The sequence below is a fragment of the Mixophyes fleayi genome, chromosome 1 (genome assembly GCF_038048845.1).
Source record: "Mixophyes fleayi isolate aMixFle1 chromosome 1, aMixFle1.hap1, whole genome shotgun sequence".
NCBI classification, from domain to species: Eukaryota; Metazoa; Chordata; class Amphibia; order Anura; family Limnodynastidae; genus Mixophyes; species Mixophyes fleayi.
This window is the reverse complement of record NC_134402.1, coordinates 388,748,637-388,767,982: the sequence shown is the minus strand read 5'-3', so window position 1 is coordinate 388,767,982 and position 19,346 is coordinate 388,748,637. Positions and strand designations below refer to the sequence as shown.

General features: G+C 36.4%; 1 protein-coding gene across 5 annotated transcripts in view; it reads left to right on the top strand.

Annotated features, from left to right (window-relative positions):
* EDIL3 (EGF like repeats and discoidin domains 3) overlaps window positions 1–19,346 on the top strand; it is a 557,778-nt gene that overhangs the window by 358,943 nt on the left and 179,489 nt on the right. For all 5 annotated transcript variants that reach the window (XM_075180505.1, XM_075180499.1, XM_075180492.1 and 2 more), the window contains one exon: window positions 4,147–4,328. In XM_075180505.1, the coding sequence (XP_075036606.1) occupies window positions 4,147–4,328 (182 nt within the window). The remainder of the gene's footprint in view (window positions 1–4,146; window positions 4,329–19,346) is intronic.

Below are 19,346 nucleotides of genomic sequence, written 5' to 3'. Positions count from 1 at the left end.
CCGGACATCGGCAAAGATTTTGCCCTCAAAGCCATGGAATTTACTATCAGGTGGTTTGCAGGTTGAAGAATTAAATCGCTGGCAATGTGCAACTATTTCCAAACCCCTAAATCGCATGCAGTTTATATTAAACTGCATGCTCTTTAGGGTAAACTACTATTATGTAATGTAAAAAAATACCTCCTTCCCTTCCAGTAAAAGTCTGTGCTACTTAGCATTGGTTCTGGCCACCTAGGAATTCCACCTAGCATTAGGCCCATCCTGGTGACCCTTATATAGAATATATATATATATATATATATATATATATATATATAATATATTATACTATATATTATAGAGCCCAACCTTTTTCTGTAGTGTAGGGGTATTAGTAAACACTTTCCTGTAATCTTTTTCTTTTCTTGATCTGATGTAATCGATTGTGAAAGAGAAAAAACTAGGAATAAACAGGACTACTCTTGCGGAGCTGCTGATGAGGTATAAGTTGTCCAGTAAGCCTGCCTAAATAATAGACAGGCAGCCAATCAGAAAAGTTTTCTAATTCTGTTCAGGCACTCCACTAGAGGACTGGGAAACGATGTTAAGTAGCATGGACCTTTACTGAAGAGAGGGGGGAGATTTACACATTTTTTTTTTACACATGCTAACAGGCAAGATGTATTCAAACCACCTGTGGTTTATGATTTTTGAAATAAAAGAAAATCAGGACGTTGATGTTTAAGTGGTGGCTTGAAAACCAGCAGATTGTAAACAGTTTGGCTTTTGAAACCGCTTACCCCCCCCCCCCCTCCCCACTAAAAACCATCAGTTTAACAAAACTGCATTTTCAGAAATCTCCCTCTTAGTCCTTTAAGTATTTCAGTAGGAGTAATAAATGTATATGGGGGACCATAATATGAACATAGCCCAAAGCCTATTGTATTTTTATTTGGCCACATGATATAGACCTACTAGGAGAGCTATTTTAATAACTTAAATATCTACAAAATTCTTGGTGCACTCATTTAAATGCATCAAATCTCCACTTTTTTGCAACAAAACGTCCTTATCCCATTTTTTTGCATCCTTAATCATACTTTTCACCTCTGCAGACTGAGTGCAAAAAAGTCAAGGGATGGAAACCCCATTAAGTGTTTTCACATAGACCTCGAAATTCTTTTGTGTCTACTAAATAATTCGAATACACAACTAACAAAAGTGGCCTGGTGTTAAAATGATTTTTACAGTTAAAATAGCAATGATTATTATTATTATAGTTTATCTATATAGCACCACTGTACTATGCAGTGCAGAGAGGATATTTAGCCAACACACTATAGTTCACACAGATAGTGCCCTGGTTGGATTTAAATCTAGCAATGCTAGTCTCTGTGACTCCATGCTGCCCATAGCAATGTAAAGAACTCTCTGAATACCCGAGTGTGCAAGCGTATTTCCTATTGTATATATTGCTGATTCACTTCTCCCACATTCAGATATTTTACAAGCACTCTTGGACAAGTTGGATGCAGAACACAGTGAGTTAAAGATGGTGAGGGAGCCTGAAAGTAATTAATTAGGTGTTCTTTAGTGTTTCTTTTAGTTACATTCAAGTTTGGTTTGTATTTAAAGTAGTGTATTGATTTTTTTGACGCTTGATAAGTTTAGTAATTCATTTGTTTGTTAGTTTATTTAGGTATTAGTTAAAATGTCATAAATTTTATTTATTTGTTTATTTATTTTATATTGCTTACATATATCAATATTGATTCAATGTAGCGTTTCGTCAAGCACTTTAAAACAAATTTTAGCATCTCTAGCACTGATCTTCCTTAACATTACTAATATGCTTTATTTGCCTTGTTTAATGTGCAAAAAATTCTTTACTATTATGTAAAGCGTTTGGACAAAAAAGGGATTTGTGGCAGGTATTTGGCCAGACCACAAGGCAGAAATGATATTCAAGCAATTGTCAGATGTCATCTTTCCAAACACTAGTTGTTTAGAACCAGGGGCATGAAATCTTCAAGCCCCATAACAAAATTTGGGGAAGGGCCTGCTCACTGAACCCCAATCACCTCTGAACCCCTGAGGGTCACATTTCTTGTAGTGACAGTAGTTCCACTACTGTTTACAGGTCATTTTTGTAATTTATGCAATATGAGATTTCTGGAATAAACTAAGATAATGTCACATGATGTGGAAACACTTTAATTATCTTTATATAAAAGTGTGGAGACCAGTGCAATCAGGATGATTATAGCATGCTGATTGTGCTGGTGATGGTGAGGAACCTTTGGTTTGAACTTTTTTTGAACAGTCTAGAATCACCCAGTGAGCTGTAAAAGCCATAGGTTTACGCTGGTATATAAAGCAGGTATAGCTTAGTTGAGAAATAGTAGTGACAAGGTACTTGCTATCTAAGTTCTGCAGAAGTCATTAATTCTTGAAACAATGCAGATTTAACAAGCCTGACAGGCATGTTTTATAAGGCCATCATTTTCACTAAGTGCTTGTTTAGGAGAGTGCTCTAGGATGTGTCCTGCTGTGCTGTATAATACATCTAGCTGTGATGGTTGGCAGTGATAGCTGTGACTGGTTTGGAATTTTCCTGTGGAATTATTACAATCATTAACTAATGATCAGAATTGTCATCAGGTGCAGATTCAGTCACATAACAATCGACCTTTTCATTATCACAATGAGCAAGGACAACAAAAGCAAATGTACAATTGATAAGTACAGTTTTATTGTTTGACAACTGTATTAATAGCTTTTCCTCTCAAAGAACATGATATATGATATCTTTCCATACATTGCATTAGGCCGATGGTCTGAGCTTTGTTTTATGATGAACTCAGCTGAATCTTTGTACTACACACCTGGCCATTGACATGTAATCCATGTCACTCTCAGAAAAGGATTTTTGGTGTGCAATGGTTACTGGCCTTTAGGTCATGTACCATATGGCTTACATTTGTTGGATTGGAAGCTTTCTTGATGCTTATTTGTGAGGCTGTGAGCGGTGGATAATTGGCGTGATATTAAATGAAAAGTGTCACTTACTTTACGACAAAGTACATTTTCCATACAATATATTGGTTTTTGTTAAGAGGAGGTCAGTGTGCCCCTCAGATGTTGCTGCTGGGGCTGGGGCTGGTACACAGCTAACGTTGTCAACATTCAGCAAAATACTCTCAGAATGTATACAGTTATTATATCTATAGAAATCAAACTTGTTAATACTATATTTATTGAAGCAAAGTTCTTAGGTAAAATTTATATAGATCAAGAACATATGATAACAAAAGCAATAGTGCAAGGGACTTGGTTAATTAAAATCAATGGGCTCTATGATATAACAACCAAAGAGCACCAGTGACTAATATTGAGTTATTACATGTAAGTAGAGATGACCTCCACCATGATGGGATTTTTGGCGCAGCAAAGGCGGAAGCAGTGCTGCCAGACATCTCATGGTAATGACTTATCTCATGATCATGCTAAATAACAATATCTCCTCAGAAGATTAAATAATTGTTGAAGTATGCCATTCTTGCCACATATTTGCAATGCCGGATAATTCCTTCAATCCCGATCACAATGTTAACTTCACTTGCTGGCCTAGCAGTGTTAGAATTAATATGGTGGCCTGAGCTTTGATAATAAAATAAGGAGACATATGATTCTCCTGCAGTCCCACAGGCAACACTAATATCTTTAGAGTAACCTTACTACAAGTTCAGGTGTGTATGCTTTTTAATTGTTGAAATCCGTTAAGTGATCCACTGGAAATTGAACTTCAGTGAACACTTTATCCATTCCATAAGACATGGCTGTCCAATCTCTCCAGCCTTACTAGAATCACTGGCTTCATACAAGACTAGCTGAGATGTTCAGGACTAAGGCCAGGCTATGTCAGTGTGCGAGATCCTAAGTGGAGGGGGTGAGGTGTTAAAGAAAAACCTGATTTCCAGCCAAGATCCAGTCAGACTTTCAGAATTCAACAATTAGTAAGTAGACATACATGTAGAAGATTTTCTGCATAAAGACTGTATACCTCTAATGACAGGTTTATCTACACAATAAAGGTTTTGCATACACAGTAAAAAAAACATTGTCTATCGAAATTATATCTTCATTTGCTTTGTTTGCTTTTTCCAGGATGCTCCGGGCCTCTTGGTATGGAAGGAGGGATCATTTCAAACCAGCAAATAACAGCATCTTCAACCCACAGAGCACTTTTTGGATTACAAAAGTGGTACCCGTATTTTGCCAGACTGAATAAAAAAGGTCTTGTAAATGCTTGGACTTCAGCAGAAAATGACAGATGGCCATGGATTCAGGTAAATAAATTATATTTATTTACTTTATGGTGTGATGTACCAAAACTGTGTAATAACAATATATGTGTGGAGTTTGTATGTTCTCTCTGTGTTTGCGTGGGTTTCATCCAGATACTCCAGTTTCTTCCCACACTCCAAAAACATACTGGTAGGTTAATTGGCTGCTATCAAATTGACCCTAGTGTGTGTGTGTGTGTGTGTGTGTGTGTGTGTGTATGTATGTATATGTTAGGGAATATAGACTGTAAGCCCCAATGGGGCAGGGATTGATGTGAGTGAGTTCTGTACAGCTCTGCGAAATTAGTTGCGCTAAATAAATTGCTGATGATGATGACTGTACAACATGTTGGTCCATTTATAACATGAATATTCAGGCTGTAATTCAGGCTGGCCATGGATGATAAGGTTCAGCGGCATTATAAAATGATGGCTATAGATTATGTATACTCTACTGCTAATTGCTGGCTGTAGAATATATCAGAGTGTATAACTATGAGTAGAGAAGGCAAAGAAACACACACACAATAATCCTTGATCATTTCTAAATAACCTCTCACTTTCTAGTACCTACTGCTACTTATAAATTGATTGAGCAAATCCATTTTGTTGATCACTGTCTAAAGAAGGTAAAGGCCATAGAATGTAAATTGGACAGGGAGGGGGACAGTGCATCAGGCCCAGAAGCTTTTCATTTTGACATTGCTTTACTTTCTTGAGTAATTTTGTACAATGCAGTTTCTTCCTCCAACATACTAATGAGTAAACCAGACTAATCAGTGGCTAAACCTCTTTTCTGTGTCTCTGTAAATTATGTATACCATTGTACTCAGAGACACTGCCATCTGCTTCTTCAAATCATGGCATTTAGACTACTATGTTTCAATTTCAGCTTTCTTTTATCATGAGGAATTCTCTCTATCAACCTGTAACAATTATATCTGAATATATATGTCTCCCCTTCTGATCATTCTTTCTCCACTTCTCACAGACAAATGTCTAGCTGTTAAATTGGCAGTATAATAGCTAATATTACCTCATTGTCATCTTTATTCTGTATTGCTCCTTACAGCTATATTTTACCTTGTTCTCAGCTTACTGCCAAAGGGTGGTCTCTGGAGTATGCCCTTTCCAGATGAAAGGAACTGCCAACACTGCAATCTACTCAGCCGTCCTAACTGCATTAAAAAAAATCTTCTAATTAATGTCCCTTTTGGACTAGTTCAGGCGTTTCTTTTTGTTGAATATACTTGCATCCTGTTCCAAATGGATCAAAGTGCATGTAAACTATCCATAAAATATAGTAAGCTAGTGACCTATTCATCCCTATGTGTTGCAAATATTCCGTCCTCACCAATAGTAATGAAAAACACTTGCTTTAATTACTTTGGTTCCGATTCTGTGACACATACATTATTATATTGCTAGTCAAGGCTTCATGAGTCACACAAGGTTCATCATAGGGCAAAAAAATGAATGGCCATGAATTAAACTTTCTTGACTTTTTTTCTTTTCTATAAAGTAAAAACTTGTCAGTCATTGTTTTATTGGGATAGGGGTAAAGTCAAAAAGATATTACAACACTTTTCTTCTAATTTTCTAGCACGCTATGCAAAGACCTTAAATGAAACGTCTCAAATTCCGTAGGAATCAGAATTCAGTTGTGCACATTATAAATAATATAATACTTTGCCTTATATCCAGATAAAGTACGTGACATTTATGAATTACTAAATTATTTGTAGTGTTTGAAAATTAAAGGGTCATATGTACAGTTTTTCTTATATCACAGATTCCCTTTGCATAACATAAAACTTGTTCTATACTTAAGGTTTTAATTAATGGCATTTGGTAATTATTAACCTTTCTTATTTTTATAACAAAGGTTACTATTTCTTTCTAAGAAATTATTCTTTCTTATTGTTTTAAACAAATTAGCACGTTATCATAATTTACTATGTGAAGTGTAGCAAGTGAAAACATTCTTGTACGTACAGTTGTCCAGAGGTTTGCAATTGTTAATGTTTCAAAAGGGACTGGTTTCTATAGAAACAACAAAGTTTAAACTAGAGGAATGACTTCACATATTACATAAAACTCACATTACACTCACATTAAACTCACATACCTAACGTGAAGGGACAGCTAAAATAAATGTAAAGAGAACAAAAAAAAGAAGAAATAAACACAATATATTATATCATCCAAATCATCTAAATTTTGGAAATATCTTTCTTTAAATAATTGGAATATTAGGTGGCTAGTTGCCAGGATGTGGAAATTTTATTTTACAGTAAGGTCTTTGAAGTCGACCCATCTACACGAAGTGAAGACAGCTATTTTGTAAAAATATAAGCTTGGGGATAAAGCCTCCCAACTTACTAGGAGGACCCAGTAATATCATCATGGTGTCATGTCTCCAATGATCTTACTGGTTCCTAGTGAATTCATAGGCTGAATATGGGTTCTGGACATATAATCGGTGCCTTCTCTGTGTGCAAAGCATGGGGAAGCCTGTTTAACAAGGATGGTGGAGGTACACGTATCGTGGCGGTAAAAGGACCACCGCAATCCTTTTTCTGTTTATACCATCATAGACTGGTGATAACAGAAGAAAATTAATGAAAAGTTGTTTTCTTTTAGAATAAAGCATTATATCAATATTTATTTAAAATTTTTTACATTTACTTTAAATCTTAATTTAATTTTTAACTTTTGTTAAATTGTATTTGTTTATTGTTCACTAAGTGAGACTAGTCCAGAGAAGCTATAAGTTAACTCTTATTACTCCGAGCCAGTAGTGCCGAAGTAGCTAAGTATAAAAAAATAGATGATGATGATGATGATGCTCATCTGCCTCAGTGAGATGTTAATAATACATTTTGTTGATAGATGATTTTCTGTGGCAGTCATAATGGAAAATAAAAAACCATCCCTATCGCCATGTATTAATAAATAGACCCCTATGTCTGTGTTTAACATTAGACCAAGCAGCAGCAAAGATTTAGTAATTTGCCTTTATGGCTTTTAAATCATTTTCTACATAAGTATAATATTACGTTTCAGTAATAAATGCATGCTTTGGTATATTTTTATTCCTTGTTTTATACCTTTTAAGGCACATCAACAAATTAGCATATAATTCCATTGACTTGCTTTCACTTGATATGAGGAAAATTAAAAGCATTATTTAAATATTCATTCAAAGCATGTAATTAGTTATGGCAGTATATTAGTGATAATTGGTTTGAGAGCTAAAGGGTCAATGATTCTATCTGTTAAAGAATTTCAATTCATAATCTCATGTATTTGGAATACTTAAACACTTTATTTCCTTCTCTATAGTTGTATATTACAAAATATGTTCTATGTTTTTTGTTATTAGGCTTTTACAAATATGTTTTGCTGGAGGAAATACAAATGCAGTCCTTTTATAATTATTACATACATACACACCTTAACTACCTCAGCATCATTGACTTATTATACATCCTCCCTTCCACTCCTCTCCCCTATTTGCTGGGGTCCCTGTTCTTGGTCCTCTGATTTTCTTTTTTTATACCTGTTCTTTTGGTAAACTAATACACTCCTATAGCCTCTACTAACACCTCTTTGCAGACAATACATAGATCAACTTCTCTTCCCCTGGCCCCTTTCTTTATCTTTTAGATTGTGTGTCTGTAATTGGGTGGATGATTCCACAGGACCAATGATATGGTAAGCAAAGGTCCCCCAAGAAGTGTTGGAATGAAACAAAGGACACAGGGCTAAACTGCATAAACTTGTGGGTTTATTCTCTTTGCTTGTGATGTAAGGTTTTACCACAGTACCAGATAAGTAGTGGTAGTGTAGGAAAGCAATACCACGGGACCATTAAATATGCAATGTTATTCAACATGTCACAAACTAAATAACATTTTAGAAATCTTGTTTCAACAATATCAGCAATATGTAAACATAAATCACTACAACACAGAGGTCACTAAATAAATATATCTCCCTTCGAAGTTAGGCACTGTGTTTCAGTGAAATGAGTTTTGCTGGATACATACTTAAATGAAATGCATACACTAAATGCTGCTGCAGCACATTATCTAATGTAGACAAATCAATCACAATAGACTTTTAGTACATGTTTTCAACTCTTATGTCCCTTGTACACTGCATCAGCTTGCAGATAATGTTAAATACAGCATATTTGGCTTGAATAAACTTTTCTTTCAGACAGCACCAAAACCTCTCAATAGCAACATTACAGTCCTAGTTAGAGGTTTTAATAACACAGTATGATGTATCACTTGTTTCACTTAAAAAAACTTGAACATAGCAAAGCAAAATAAACCATAAACTTATCTGTCTTCATATGAGTCTTGCTGACATCTTATGGGTAGTGGCAAGCTCTTCCTATACTTTAAAGATGCTTCCTTCTGGGCTAGCTTTTACAAACTTTACATGCAAACATTCCTCAGGACAACAGTCCATCATTCAGTGGCTGTTTGTGGGAAGATTCCTTATTATCCCAGCTGGCAGTAACATAGCACAACTCATTAGCTTCTAGCAGTCTGTTTTTGTCTCCTCCCATTTGTCCCCAAGAACCTCCTGGAGCCTTCTAGTACACTCTGGTTTCAAAATGGCAATATTTTAGCATGCTTTTTCTACTTACTTTTTCTATAGTCATGACCAAAAGTTTTGGTTTTCACAAAGTTTGCTGCTTCAGTGTCTTTATACCATTTTGTCAAATGTTGCTATGGTATACTGAAGTAAAATTACAAGCATTTCATAAGTGTCAAAGGCTTTTATTGACAATTACATTTCCAGTGTTGACCCTTCTATTTGAAGACCTCTGCAATTCACCCTGGCATGCTGTCAATCAACTTCTAGGCCACATTCTGACTGATGGCCGCCCATTCTTGCCTAATCAATGCTTGGAGTTTGTCAGAATTTGTAGATTTTTGTTTGTCCACCCACCTCTTGAGAATTGACCACAAGTTCTCAATGTCATTAAGGTCTGCAGAGTTTCCTGACCATGGACCCAAAATTTTGATGTATTGATCCCGAGACATTTAGATCACTTTTGCCTTATGGCAAGGTGTTCCATCATGCTGGAAAAGGCATTGTTCATCACCAAACTGTTCTTAGATGATTGGCAGAAGCTTTTCTTGGAGGATGTTTTGATACCATTCTTTATTCATGGCTGTGTTCTTAGGCAAAATTATGCCTGAACCCACTCCCTCGACTGAGATACAACCCCACACATGAATGATCTCAGGATGCATTACTGTTGGCATGACACAGGACTGATAGTAGCGCTCACCTTTCCTTCTCCGTACAAGCATTTTTTTCCAGATGCCCCAAACAATCTGAAAGGAGATTCATCAGAGAAAATGACTTTACCTCAGTCCTCAGCAATCCAATCCCTTTACCTGTTGCATAATTTCAGTCTGTTCCTGATGTTTTTGCTGGAGAGAAGTGGATTCTTTGCTGGCCTTCTTGACACCAGGCCATCCTCCAAAAGTCTTCGCCTCACTGTGCATGCAGATGCATTAACACCTGCCTGCTGCCATTCCTGAGCAAGCTCTCACTGGTTGTGCCCCAATCCCACAGCTGAATCAACTTTATGAGATTGTCCTGGCGCTTGCTGGATATTCTTGGGCACCCTGAAAGCCTTCTTCCCAACTATTGAACCTCTCTCTTTGAAGTTCTTGATAATCCGATAAATGGTTGATTTAGGTGCAATCTTACTAGCAGCAATATCCTTGCCTGTGAAGCCCTTTTTGTGAAAAGCAATGATGACTGCATTTGTTTCCTTGCAGATAACCATGGTTAACAGAGGAAGAACAATGATTTCAAGCACCACCCTTCTTTTAAAGCTTCCAGTTTGTTATTCTAACTTAGTCAGCATAGAAGAGTGATCTCCAGCCTTGTCCTCGTCAACACTCTCACCTGTGTTAACGGTAGAATCACTGACCTGATGTCAGCTGGTCCTTTTGTGGCAGGGCTGAAATGAAGTGGAAATGTTGTTTTTGGGATAAAGTTTATTTTCATGGCAAAGAGGGACTTTGAAATTAATTGTAATTAATTTGATCACTCTTCATGGTATTATGGAGTATATGCGAATTGCCATCACAAAAACTGAGGCAGCAGACTTTGTGAAAAATAATATTTGTGTCATTCTCAAAAATTTTGACCATGACTGTAGTGTCTAACTGTCTCTGCATGCTTCATGTGCAGTCTAGGGCTCTAGTGAGCAGCCTGGGGCTGTAGTTTGCTGATGCAATTTGCATTGATCTTCCCAGATGCACTTTGGGAGATGTAGCTTTTTGATTGAGTGCATGCAGTAACATACCTGTGATTTGCAGGCTATTACATGTCCAAATGCTTCTACACGCTACTTAAAGTTCAACATCTCCACAATAGACTTCATAATTATCACTTCTGCCAGTGTCACTAATCCATCTTAAGTCTTCCATTTCATTGACAGCATCACACTACTTGTCCTCACCTTCAAGGCCACATCAACATTTCCCCTTCTTATATCTTTGACCTTGCCATGAGATACTTTTCCTCAAGCCCATTTAGATCTGTCCTTGACCTGCATTTCACTTCTTCTCTGAAACACCTGGAGCATACGCAAGGCCAGACATTGCAATGAAACACAAAACAATGCAAACTTTCAGGATTTATTAGGCCACTTATAAAGCAGACTTATTTTGTAATTACACTCAGGAAGATAAGAACTGCAGGAAACAATGTTTCCTGTGTATTTTCTGACCCTTTCAGTGCCTGTATCCAATAAGATTACTCTTCTAAAACCCCTGCATTTGCCAAATGCCCCATTGTAATGAGCTGCGGATTTTTATTGCACTTTATAAATAAATAATAATATTAATCTGTCCCATCATTACACAGGTCGGCATCCACTAATATTACTCACTCCAGTAATGACTATGGCTTATGAGTTCTATTATAGATGTTGGTTTCTTTCATATTAACTTAACTATTAACTTAACTAACTGAGCTACTCACAGGACTGAAGTAGAGATATATTTTTTTTATGTAATGACCCAATCCGCACCATAATGCTACGTTATAGTCTTTGGTCAATATCTAAGGGTTTGAATATTGATTACATTGCTCAGACCATTATTGTGGTGGCCCCTGTATCACCATAGGAATTTAAGAAACACAATTGGAACCTAAAATTTGGTGAGTATTACAATGTCGGTGTCCCATCAATATCTATTGTACAATGTGATGAGATATTACAATCCACTGTAGTTCATCTTAGTAACGCTAGGTACACACTACACGGTTTTCGTCCAATAATCGGCTCAATCAGCCCACATACGACCGCTCGTTCAAAAGTCGGGTCATTGTGTGTAGTGACACGATGGTCGAAAGTCTGCCCAAATGGACGATTATCGCCTCATTTGGTTGGTCGTACCTTTTAATATTTTCATTCCAATTTCGTTTCCGTTGTGTAGTGTGTATAAACTTCCGACCGATCCACAACCATGAGTGCGAAATTACAATCATTGCTCACGACAAAATGGCTGTAAAAAGTCACTAAAGGGACGTCCGCTCTTCCCTAAACAAGGCTAGTGTGTATGCAGTCCATACAAAGTTGGTGGAAATTTCTGTAGTGTGTACCCAGCTTAAGAGGACACCGTATTATATAGTTAAAAAAGCAAGTAAATAATATTTGTTCTGAATTTAAAAATGACGGTTGAGTAATTATTGGAAGTCTTTTGAAAGTAAGAATGTGGCAAAGTAGTGTATATGGAGGACAGAAAAATAACTGTAATCATTTTCAGGCAGATTTCAATAACCCGAAGCAAATACAGTTTAATTAATAATAAACTTCGCTAACCCCATAGAACTCATTGTAAAATATAAGACAACATTTAGCTCATAATGTGTAATTTTTTACCCCCTTGGGTCTTTTAGTTATTAAAGTTTTATTAATTTCCTGCTCATTTTTCAGTTATTCATGAAGTGATCATAAATAGAAAATTCACATTTTATTCAGATTATTAGAGAAACCTAATTATTATTATTGTTTTTTCAATAGTGACAATCATATTACATAGCACTATACAGAGAATGTATAATCATTCACATTAGTTCCTGTCTGGGACATACCTCATACCTCATATGCCCCTTTCCTAATACCCAATCAACATGACAATCGAAGAGGTATGTGTAGGAGCTTTTCAATTTGACCAGAAGCAAAAGATTGGCATTTCACTGCCCTGTAGGGACAGCTTCATGATTTCTGGCAGTCTGAGGGCATCCATTATCACATACACCAACACCTAGCAATTGATTTCAATATTTGAATTTGTCTTTATGGTTGTTATTTCTTTCTTTATGTACATTTACATAGCTAACCAGATTCATGTTTTCTGAACACCCTACTTATATGAATAAACTCAGTTGTCTCCACAGCTTTGATCTTCTCTCTGTCCCAGGTTTTTTTCTTCACTGCTTTATGACCTTCCATATGGCAGAATTGTTCATTACAGACGAATCTGAGAAACACAGAGAAAACAAAATTCTTTGATTGACAAAGCATCGTGCTACGTCAACCTTTGGAAACCTTGGTGGTGCTTTTGCATTGCCGGATTCTTACATTGTCCCCTATTTGAAAGAAAAGTGTCAATAGAATGCATGCTGGCTTGTCTCTCTGGCTCAAGGGGTTGCTTATCCTTATAGCTGAACTGGTTCCGAAGAAATATTCATATATTAATGTTAATCTCTTCCAAATTCTTGCCTTTGACTTCAGACAGTCTTCCCCTCTCAAGAGCCATTAAAAGTAGTAGGAGGTACCTTCTGGGAAGCGGTAATATAGTATGTGCGCCCTGATGTTGTACCCAAGGAAGTCTGCCAGTTGATCCAGTTCTGTGTCATTCAGAACTTTTGATATAGGAGATATATGCTTTCAAATTTTCATGGAAGACATTGTTTGGGGGATCTCTAGCTACACATTCCTGAGCAAAATGGTGTAGACAGTCAGAACCTCTGAAATGGAACAACGCAGTTGATCTTGCAAACATTTAGACAATTTGAGTCCTCACTCCACATTCTTCACACTTGTCTGCAAGCAGTTCCATTGCACTTTACAGACCTTAGCAGAATTGGAAATTTCGAAATTGCTTTCAAACATGTGTATGAGACTGCAGTTCCACTAATGGACAGTGGTGAGGTACACACACATTCCCTTCTACAGCATAAACACACATACTTTTTGTCCAACAAAACTGACTAGGTGGGACATGTTAGAATTTGATACTGGGTCTATTAAGAGGGTCTCCTACATTGACTAGCATAATCAGTTTCATGGAGACCTTATTTTGTGTCCCCATTACAGCTGTGTCCACACAGCATTGGTGTGTAAACAGATCAATGTCACCTCACGTATAGGAATTCAAGTACACACACACGTCCATATTATCAGAAGCCAAGTATATTTTTGGACTGCGGGAGGAAACAGTAACACCCGGAGGAAGCCCGTACCAACTCCATACTTATAGGGCCATGCTCCGAATCAAACTCATGGCCAAGTTCTGCGAGACAAAGATGCTAACAACTTTGCCACTGTAATTATTGGCTTATGTGTTCTTTTATGAGACATACATGAAATGTATGTAACATGCTGTTTTGTGCTACAGATAGTGATAATAGATAATGTTGGAGCTTTTCAGTAGGTCACAATTTGTTCCTTAATCATAATTAATGCTTGAATATTATTTGCATTTATGCAAATTTAATCTAGCACATAGTGCAGTGTCAAATGTAAAAACATTAAAATCTACATTCAAATGTATGAGACAGGGCATAAATTCCACAGGGGAATTTAGGGAGGATTAACATATATTAACAATGTATGTATGGTAGGTGTCAGAGGTGGAAGAATAGCAATACAAAATATGCCATTTTTAATTGTTAATAAACTATAGAGAGTAGGAGGTGGATAAAATGTTACTATGGTGCTACTTGCATATAGAATCTTGATATAAACCACCATTTTAAAGAAAAGAAGATGAATATATTATATTTATTATTCAGCTATTTATAACCTTTGTTTCTTCTAGTGTTTAAGAATCTCTTGCTGCAAACAGTATTTTGTGACATTTATACAGTGATTCCAGGTGTTCTAAGGGAATTGTTTTACTACCACAATACTATATGTGCAATGATACTGCATCTATCTGAGAGCATGTGGAAATAGTAAATGTCATGTAATAATATGAGAAATATGCGATTATTTATTGTAATCAATATGTTGCCTTTAAACTATACATTTAAAGGAATACATACAGCAATAGGTGGCACAAATTTCTCTTGTGGCTCTCAAAGGGTTAGATTCAGATCTCCTGAAACTAGTATTTTCCCTTTTTGTTCCTCTATCTAGTGATTCTGATGTCAGAGTCAGCAAAGTGCCTTGAGATATTATATCTTCTTGCCAGCCAGATTAGCTAGCCATAGGTTAGCCTTTTGTTTGAGATGTGTGAGCCTTATTTCTGTTGTGTTCAACTTCTACTGTGATGTGATACTTCTCTGCAAAGATAACATTTGGTTGTAGGGTTAAGGGCCACAAAGGAGCCACACTTTACAAATATTGTGTTGTCCCCAGAATGTAAAGCCATTTACATTTATGGGATCTATTCTCTGGAATGTTTGGGATCTATGGCTTCCATGTAATTTGGAGCACTATTCCTCAAATATAGTAAATTATATTTTAAAATTACAAATGATTTTATCCCCACTACTCTTGGTATTATTCTCTTATTAAGATACGTTACAGTACTCCTCATAGTTCCTATAGGTGAAACTGCTTGGTGGTCATTTCTATGTGTATTACATTATTGTGAAAAAGTAGAAAGGAAAAAAATATTTATTTTGCTTCATTTCTGGTTTTCATACCTTTGTGAATAATAGATTTCCAGTAGAAAATGTGATCACTGTATACACAAAAGGTTTTTTCTGTAGGTGACTGTATTCTAATGAGATGTGCAATACATTTGTATGTTTGTTTAGATGAGTTTATCTACTCTCTGTAGGTCATTTACAAAGCTAAAACTGGGCATTTTTAGTGCAAATACAACTTTAGACCCACTGTGCATCAAAGTAATGAAACATGACATGAAGAGGCTTGTTCACCGAGACAGTATCACATCACAGAGACACAGGCTCAGCCACAAATTGTCTCTTTAAAGTATTTACAAATGTTAACAACAGCTTTTACATAACCCCCACACAACGATGAACCAATTTTTTCTGTAGAACATAACATATTTGTATTTGTTTCGCTGTAGCGAATGAGCAGACTATTTAACAGAACGTGTGAGAATGTTATTCTGCTGTGCTTTCAACTGTAGTCCTTTATTTTATTCTGCCCCCATGTCTAATATAAATTACCCATAGATTATAGACTATAACTAAAATTGGGGTACCTAAGTGACATAAAGTGTGTCTGGTCTATTATGTAAAACAATGATTATATCATACTCCCAATAATCCTGGTAATCTGCGTCTAAATTCTAGGTTGATAAAAGTAAGTATTGATTTCCAGACAAAACAGAGACTGCAATAAAATAATTGAGCTATATGGGAGGTCAAGGCTAACCCTTTCCATCCATACAAACTTAGCTGTTTTCAGTGACAAATAATAGATAGCTATTACTTCTGTCTCACATGTGTTTCTGCCAGTCCTGTAATTTCTGCCCACTTTCGTTTGACATGACATAAACACACCCCATGTTTGTGAAATAACAGAATATGAGCTAAATGCCCAATAAAGCAATCACAACAATTGACTACCTCTATATAGAATACTATAGACTACTTGTGGGCTATTATTATGAAAGGGTTCCTTTCAGTCTCAATTAGCTATATGAAACTGAAATTACATCTCAATTATGAAGTACTCTGGATGCGTACTGCAAATGTATTGGGCTTACACAAGCAGGCCCAGAGTACTCCACTCATTTATCGCATTTAAATAATCTTGCTTTGTAAAATTAAATACAGTTTTGCTATTATGCAAAGCTAGGTGCATCATTGCCCCTACACTGTTCTTATTAGGGAACTCCCTTGCTTCACCCATCTCCTTACATAGGCTAGTATAACCTTCTGCCCCTCGACAAACACAGACGTCTTGATGCACAAACCTATGCACCTTGGTCGAAATCTAGGTAAAATTGAGCAAATTGAAGCGTACAGCACCACCAAAGAGTACTTTGCTCTGCGCATTTGCTGTTTTGTACTTTCTAAATAACCTCCAATGTCATTATTCCTAAACAACAGCTTTATCTGTGGGATGTCATCACTATCAAATTAAACATTAACCTCTAGCTAGATAACTAATTTGGAAGTTTATTTCTAGCCAAGGGACCACAGGTGGAAAGCACTGAAGTACTAAATACAAAAAATAAGTTAATAATTAGCAAACACATATATGATTATGAATTGATAATTTTTTGTCATTTTGCCATTGGGCGGAGTTTCTATCTACCGTACCATCTTGACTGATTCCTGATTCATGGTGAGAACATGAATGCCTTATAGGTGATTTCTTAAACTTAAATAATTTCTATGAAGCATACTATAAAAAGAGATATAAAAGAGTTCAGTTATATTCAATGTCAGATCCCTGTAGTATATTCTCTTGGGAGTCAGGTTCATTTTTAGTACATACATAGAAAATATCTTATGGATAAGTAATAAGGCTTGTCCTATGGATGTCATAATTAGATTTACTTTTGCAGAATATGACTTATGTAAATGAAATAATTTTACATTTCAAATTTCATGCTTAAAAGTATATTTTCAGTATATGTTATATACTGTATATGTATTAGTATATATATATATATATATATATATATATATATGTAATTGCAAAATATAGCAGGATTTACAGCAAGCCATGCTAAAGGTCAGTCCAGTATAATGCAAATCATAGGTCAGTTCAAAAGATTCCTTTGATAAGGTGTGGCCAGCTCACTCCAACAGCTGAACACATGGTGTGCCTAAGGGAACGGATTTATTTCAGATTTTACCAACCTAATTGCATTCCAAACACAATATCATTTTGAGCATTAATCCTTTATCTTCCATAACTAGCAATCGCAGGAAGTGATCGCTTCGCCGATAGTAGCGGATTCCTCATGGTAATGTGTAGATCAAAATGACACTAAGTATGATACATTTCCTATATCCTTAGCCTTTGATACCTTTAATATATTATAATTTATGTATAATTGATCCCTAATACATTTTACTAATAAATAAATGTGGATTGGAACCTTAATAATTGTGTACTATTTACAAGTGCAAATGTAAATGTGTGTGTGTTATTAATCCATGCGATTGCGCCATTACATGTGGCATACTAGTTGCAATTGCACAGTAAAACAATATTATTTAATTTAGTTTACTTCTTTCAATTATTTGACTTCCACACTCAGTTGGGGTGCTGTACAGATGTTCAGCTCTGCATTTAGTGTTGTGTAGTATTAAGCAGGTTGCTCACAATTGCCATGGACACCGACTGGAGACCTGATGGGCACTTGAAGTAGGATTCAAAGGCCTTGATGGGTCCTTAATGGCTCACCTCACTAGGCCAAAGAGGAGAAGTAGATGAAAATACAGGCATCTTTAGCAACTGGAACAAATCAGGACATCCTATAGACAACTTAAATGAATCTGAACTCCCTGTGGACATGGCACTGATCTGGGGCTAATTTTATCAAGCTGAGAGTTTCCTGCAGGTTTGAAAAGTGGAGATGTTGCCTAACGCAACCCATCAGATTCTAGTTCTCATTTATTTAGAATATTCTACAAAAAAATAGCTAGAATCTGAGGCCATTTGAAGCATGCACTTGTGCCCATGTGCATGATGCCACTTCTAGTTCCACAAGTATGTAATTGAAATGGAGTCTCCATCTGGAAATATTAAGTGTTGCCACATCAGAAAAAAAAAATTATTGCCCCACTGGTAACAAAATAGTAAGCCACTATATAATAATATAATAAAATAAAAAATTCCTTACATACAATCATTAATTAAATTTGGCCCACTAATTTATTCATAAAATAATTTGACCCCCGTAAGATAATTAACAATAATTTTTGCCCCTCTAAACAAGAAGTCATGATTGCCATCATAATTTAAACTTGTATTGTGCCTCATGTTATGCTATGTTTGGCCAGCAGTGAAAAGCTGATGTGTTTGCTAAGCTCGCCCATCCAAAGCAGCGTGTTGAATCTGGCAATTTTCACAGGAATCTCGGGCGAGTTTGCAAAATCGCAGCTTCATACATGTGGCAATTTGTTTTGTTAAAGTGGTCAAACGTCGGGACAGTGATATGTAGCAATTTGTAGCATGTGGATTTTGATAAAACTTTACTGGCAATTTGCAATCAACTTCCACTTCAATACATTGGCAAGTTTGAACTCGCCTGAGAAAATTGCTGAAAAACTCAAATCGCAGCTTAATAAATTTACCCCCTGGACTGGATCTGTTTTATTATACTGGACATCTTGTCTAGATCTGAACTCCCTCTGGGCATCAAGTTTGTTCTTGGATACTCTTATTCTCTGAAACTGGCAGATCCCCTGTGGATTTGGCAGCTCTCATTCTCATCACTGACAACTCCCTTTGTGGTAGCTCTCTCTAGTAATATGCCAGTTCTCCTTGTAAGTCTGTCAGCTCTTTATATAAAACTGGTAAACACTCTTCAAGCAGTTTCTGTGCTCACTGGCAGGTTTCCTGGACTCAGCTGTGCTGCCCTGCCTTCCCCATCAACTCCTCTCACACAGGTGGTGGTCTTGCAATGACTGCACCCCCTTCCTATCTGGTTGGACCTCCATGTTTCTCCATTTTTGTTTGGAGCAAAAATCCTCCCAAGTTGTTAGCTCTGACAACACTTTCTGTCTTTCTGCTCCCTGGGCATGCTGGGAGGGGTAGTTTTCAGTGCCCGAGGAAACATTGGATTGCCTCCAACCCAACCTGCC